Raw genomic sequence first — 6,234 nt, 5'->3', positions numbered from 1 at the left:
ACCGTGCCCCAGTGGGCTTCTTACCCGATCATGATCACCTTCTGTGCTTAAAGCAGCCTCTATCTCCCCATTCTCCTGACTCAGACAAAACCTGCACTGGCACAGGAGGTAATGTTAGGCTCCTATTATTTCTGACGGGCAGTTTTGGTACTTTAAAACCTTTTTATAACTTGTGAGACAGATCAGGTATAAAACAGCCTTCGAGTGTCTTTTGATACCGTGTTGAGCCAGACATGAGCAGAACAAGCCATCTTGAAATCTGTGCAAAACCCTCTCCAGGCTGAGCTGCTAATGGCATCTCCATGTACCCTTGTGTCATTCTCCTGTGTGCATTATGCCAAGTAAAGCTCAGCAAAACATCCAACAATGAGAAACTCAATTGCTTTGTACTGCTTTGAAGGCATTTCTCTGACTGTATAATCCTGCAGGCCCCTAGGGCGGATGGTCCCCACTTCTGGACACGTCACATAAAACCAGGAGCTCAACGGCTGCAAAAGCTGCATGGTACTTTAACAATAAATTTAAATGTAGACCTCATTCCCAAAGTCACAAGTTCTGTACTACACAATAATGTTGCTTTGTAAGGTTTTAATCCTAGTTTTAATTACTCTGATAGATGAATCATTATAGGGAGACAGAGAGAGAAGGGAGGAAGAAATATAAATAAACACATGGTGACTACACTGGTCAGACAACCTGTGTTTCTGCTAAGCCACCAGCAAGCAATGCACAGCTGACTCGTGTGTGGCACATAACACTATGATTAAGATATTTGGCCATAAGTGCAATATTGACTTTGAAAAACTTCTTGTGTTTTATGAATTAGGTATTTCTATAAATTAAAATATATAAGTAGGTCAGTGGAAGTAATTTGAGATCACTAACTGATATTAGCATTGAGAAATTAAGAGCTATTATTTACAGTAATAACCAATACCTCTCCATTTCCCTGAGATTCTGCTGGGCCTACACAGATTAATGCAAAGGGGAAAGCTCCTTTTTTCATCCTTTTCAGAAGAAAAGGATCCTGATAGGTACTCTAATGTGGAGAAACAACATGTTGGGTTGGGGTTTTTTTACCAGTTTCTGATAGTGGCTGTCCTGATGTGGCATTAGGGCACAGAAATCATCGTGAGGGCATCTTCAAAAACTGTAACTCGAGGCTGTGTTCATTCTCTCCCATTGTGTTGTAAGAAGATTATGATAATGAATAGTAATTTAGAATTAATTCAAAGCTAAATCATTTGGGCTGCTTTTTTCCAGACCTGAGCCCTGACTGAAACAATTGTGTTTAGCTCTATCTCCAACAGCTGAATTCTTCTGCAGATTACATTTTTAGGGTGCAGGGTGATGGTGAGCAGCTTGCCCAGCGGTTCTGCAGCTCAGATTTAATGGTGTGTCCAAAAGCTTTGAAGTGAAATCTTTAAGTAAAAAACCCAGCATTTTGTAATCTTTTCCCATGTCAAACCTTTCCTTCCAGGAGTTGAAACACTAATATTTTCAAAATGGCTCAGTAATTCTAGTAAAAAGGAGGAAGCAAGTAATGAATAAGAGTTATCATTCTGGAAATCTTCCAGTGCTGCTGCTTAGAAACTGGTTTTTAAGAGATATACTTGGAATTAGCCCTTGCATTATGAATAATACAGTCACCTCAGTGATGGAAGTGGAAATTATCAAGCTAGGAAGCAAAAAGAAATTTATTTTTAATAGTTTATATAGTCACTATAATCCATAAACGCATGAAGATATTATGTAAAACACTGTGGATGTTACAACCACACAGCTCAAATGGTCTTTCTTTAAATCACCTTTGCAAATGTATTCTTAATATCAGAAGAAATATGCTTAGTTCTGTTTAAACTATAAGAAGTTAGAAAAATACATTTTTATATTAGGTCCAAGTTCAGCTGACAATGGCATATCTTACACAGCTCAGAAGTGACCTTGTACACGTTGAAAAAAACCACATAATTTGGTCCAGAAAGCACAGATTATGCATTAATCCCTTTTAAAATATATAATACAATTAAATTGTTCATTTGAAAACACGCCTCTGGCATTATTTTATTGCAAATTTTCCTATGGATTTTTAAAAGGTTTAGATGTATGATGGAATTTGAAAATCTACTACATGTAGCAGCAAGTGCAGGCAAGTAAATTGGGCATGAAATTTCTGGAGTGAGCACCATGTAATTTTTAAGTGATTCGTCTCTACACCACCTGCTAATCCATTTCTTTTAGAATTACAAAATTTTGTGCATCTTGCAAAAAAGTTCCATTTTAAATAGCAAAGCATAACTTTAAAAGAGTGAAACAAGGATAACAAAGCTTTTATGAAAAAGTGTCACTGAAATATTTCCTGAACACCAATCATTAGCTGTGAAACCATTGCTGATCCATAAATTCTGATTTCTTATGGTCAGAGAAACAGTTGCTTCATTTATATATGCAGATAGACCCTTCCTCTGAAATCCAGCTGCATTTGTGGTCTCAGCAGCATTTAAGATAAATATTGTAACAGCTTCTTTCTCCACGTCTTCTAGAAATATCAGTATGGGCAGTATCTTTCCAGTGTTGTGTACTGAATTTATAAAGCTGATTTTATTCTCACTTCAGGTTACCTGGTTTCTGACCAAAATGGGGCACCCTGCATTTAGACGGAGATATTAAACAGCACCATTGCTGTTTTATGTGTTCCCAACATTTTCTGTAATAGCTTCTCTAAAAATGTGTGGCATAAACAAAATCCTCAAGCACATTGCAGTAAAAGGGTTTTATTGGTGCTCATTTGCACTGACCTACATAGGTTGTTCTCAGGCTCCCCATTCCTGAGCAGTGATGCTCGTTCTGTATTGGAGCCAAGAAGACACTTAATCTGTGCCAAGCCATTTTTTTGTCAAAGTACATTTTGCCATCAAAATAAAGGCACACATACAATTTATGATCTATTAGTAAAATCAGGAAAAACTATCTCAATGGAGAAAGGAGGCAGGAGTTATCCATCCAATGATCTTACAAAGCATGTCTGCATAGATCTAATTTTCCACATTATATCAAAAGCAGAGAAAGCCTGAATTCCCTTCTAAAGAATGGAAATAGAAACACATTAAGAATAGCACCTCTGATCTGTTTATTGTAGGAAAAAAAATAAAAATCTGTCTCCATTCCTCACTGACTTCTCATAGCCTTCTATACTTGAATATTCTAAAGCACTCTGTAAAATATACCTAACATAAAATTACTGCAGCAGGACACTTTATTTCACTTCTATGCTTTGTATAATTATCTAAGATTTGAAGTTTTATGGGATGAATAAAACAGAATTGTTGTTTTATACACAGTAAAGATGTCCTAATTAGTGAAATTTGCCAAAACAAGAGAATCTGAAAGGCATTCAATCTCTGGACATACGACACACAACCATGTTTCACTTTAGCAAAATACTGCAATCTTTGGGTAAGGATTTTCTTGTGGAAAAGATCAGGGATTGCTGCTTGGTTGGCATGGGTGTAATGTGCTGAATGTCACACAGAATGTTCACTGAAACTTCCTATTACAGTCTTATTAAACCAATATCCCTTAGAAAGCAGAGCATTAGTTTGAGTTACTCAGTCTTCAGATGTATTTTTTTTAAACTCAAACTTTTTTCTCTGAACTTGCTGAGATCTGTATGACAGAAATTGTTAGGCATCCAAAGTCCCTTATAGAAAAATAGGAATATTACTAGGGCTCAGGCACTCTGAATCTTCCATTTAAAACATACAATCCATGCATACTATAGCTGCTTTAAAAAAATTTAACAAACCCTATTTTTTTTTTTATCTGCAGAATTTATTTGTTCTCTCACCAAAAAATTAACAGATCATAACTTTCTCTGTTTCTTCCTAAGGACCAAAGGTGCCCCTTTGATTGGTGAGGATGCTCCAGTGGTTGTAAGTTTCAGATTTTCACGTACAAAATTGCGCTGTCGGACTGTGGTTGATCCTATGTAGCTGCAGGTACAAACTACTTTTGCTGCTGTTGGTGGTGGTACACTCTGTGGAGGAAGTCCATTGATTACATATGTCCACTGCATTGATTGTGTCTGAAAATAATGAACAGAGAAAGAAAAAAAAAAACCTCTCAATCATCAGACACCTTGAAAATTTGTCAGTGATTTAAGAAGCAACACTGATTTCAAAAGATACTTATCCATTCCCATGTAATGTACTGGAATAACACAGAATGAGAATTGTGCTCCTGGAACAGAGGACTGAAATCACATTTAACTTTATTCAGGACCAGTCATAATAAAGATGAGAAATTTACCTTCCCTGGCTGATCTAAAATTCCTTTTTTATTTAGTAAATCCTACAGGTCTGTATGTTCTTCAAAGTGCTCTGAATGTTTTTCAAAGGTAACTGTTCCATACTACAACATAAACTCAGGTTTATTCCATAGGATTCACTTGCAGCTCTGCTGTCTGTAATAACGGTATTATCAAATGGTGGAATTTCCACATTAAAAGAATTAAAAAAACTAAGAGAAAAGGATTCAGAGTATGCACAAGAGAATTGAAGCTTCATGTTGGAATCTCTAGTTGGAGGCATATTTATGTGGATTGAAAATGACACTCTTCATTTGCTCTCTGTTTATAACTGGTCTCTAGGAATGGAACATAGATTTCCATGTCATGTCTTGTAATGCTTGAAAACTTGATACTTCCTGAGTACATGGTCCTTATTCTTTCTACATATACCACCTCTCCACGCTTAAGGACTTTTATTTCTGTGAGTATTAAGGGTATACTTATGTCTACCTCCCACGCTTTGTTTGTGTCCTGAAACAGAATTTTGGTCGTTAAAAACTCATGTGTAACTTTTGCAGATCTTCCAACCATTTTCCTCTCATAATGTATCACTTTAATTTGTGAAAGCAGGTCTTTATTCCAAGTCTTTAGCACTTTCCTATCATTACATCTGGAAAAAGGTATATTCCTGGGCTTCAGTTTTCTCTTCTCCCTTTTTTTTTAAAAAAAAACCCACAAAACTACAAACTAACAACAGAAATATTACAAACCCAAAAGATATTGCAAACTCTCCAATAATTGTGTCGTTATGTCCAGCTTTGTATTATGCAAAAGGACAAAGCATTGCATGCCCACTTTAGGCATAGACTGTCATCAATTCCCTCACACTTAAGACTGGAAATCCCAGGTTTCATGTTGGGGGCTTTTCTTTCTGCTTCTGAGATAAAACTAGTAGGGGAAGACTGAGTAAAAAATATGGCATATATAGGTCTATTAAAATATATTCATACAAGTGAAATTTGGCTTTTATACCGAACACAGAGCATGAACATAGTACACAGAACATACCAGACTCTCTGACTTTGCAGCCTCAGAGGAGGGGGGTCACATGAAATAAGTATTTCCAGATTCCCAAGGTCTGCCTTTCCACAGGACACAGCAGTGCAATCTCACAGATGTGCTGGCTGTGGTTCCAGAGCAGGGCTTTGGTGCTCTCCTGCTGTGTTGAACTACAGGGACACAGCTCAAAGGGTCACCTTTCTCTGCTGCTTCCAGTCACACAGTTTTATCATTACAGCAGGAGTTGTACTTCATGTAATTCATCTCCCATTTAAAACTAATTTAATCCTTAGAACAATCAAGTGTAGATAGAAGCGTTACACCTAACATCAGGGTCATTTTTCATCTGAGGAAGCAAAAGGTCAGAAAGGCTGATATGCTCTCAAATTGATCTGGAAAACAGTGCAACAGTCAACCCTCAAAGCTCATGTGTTTTTTCCCTCAGTGTGGCTGGGTTTGTGGCACATTTGCTCATTACAGTGTGACCCCTCTGTTCCTGCTTTGCTGCTGGGCATGCCAGCACCGCAATGAGATCTGGCTTATAGAGACGTGCCACAATACCCACACAAATGGGGACAAATTTTCACACATCATAAATGCTATCAACGATCTCCAAAGCACACTGTGTGTATATTTGTTATTTATTGCATTCTCTCAATTAATAATGGTCTAGGTAAAGCACTACAAAAGCCACAGAGATGAGCAGTCAACCTTCTCCACCTCCAGCTTTCTGTAGAGTCATCCCATATTTATAGCAACACACAGAAGAGGGGGAAAAAAACCATGATAAAATGTTTCCTTGACTTCATTAAGTTTTTTTACATCAGTTTTATACTTGCCACTGAAAAATTTTGACTCTATTATGTTTATCTTTCTTATCTTTCATA

At 37.1% G+C, this 6,234-nt stretch overlaps 1 protein-coding gene across 1 annotated transcript in view; it reads right to left on the bottom strand.

Moving 5' to 3' along the window:
- Positions 1–1,658: 1,658 nt before the first annotated feature.
- CFAP47 (cilia and flagella associated protein 47) overlaps positions 1,659–6,234 on the bottom strand; it is a 278,872-nt gene continuing 274,296 nt past the window's right edge. Inside the window, exon 65 of the mRNA XM_017733531.1 lies at positions 1,659–4,084. Within this exon, the coding sequence (XP_017589020.1) occupies positions 3,863–4,084 (222 nt within the window). The 3' untranslated portion in view covers positions 1,659–3,862. The remainder of the gene's footprint in view (positions 4,085–6,234) is intronic.

The sequence above is a fragment of the Corvus brachyrhynchos genome, unplaced genomic scaffold, assembly GCF_000691975.1.
Source record: "Corvus brachyrhynchos isolate BGI_N302 unplaced genomic scaffold, ASM69197v1 scaffold34, whole genome shotgun sequence".
In the NCBI taxonomy this organism is placed as follows: domain Eukaryota; kingdom Metazoa; phylum Chordata; class Aves; order Passeriformes; family Corvidae; genus Corvus; species Corvus brachyrhynchos.
The sequence above is the reverse complement of the archived record's forward strand: the minus strand, read 5'-3'. Positions and strand labels throughout refer to the sequence as shown.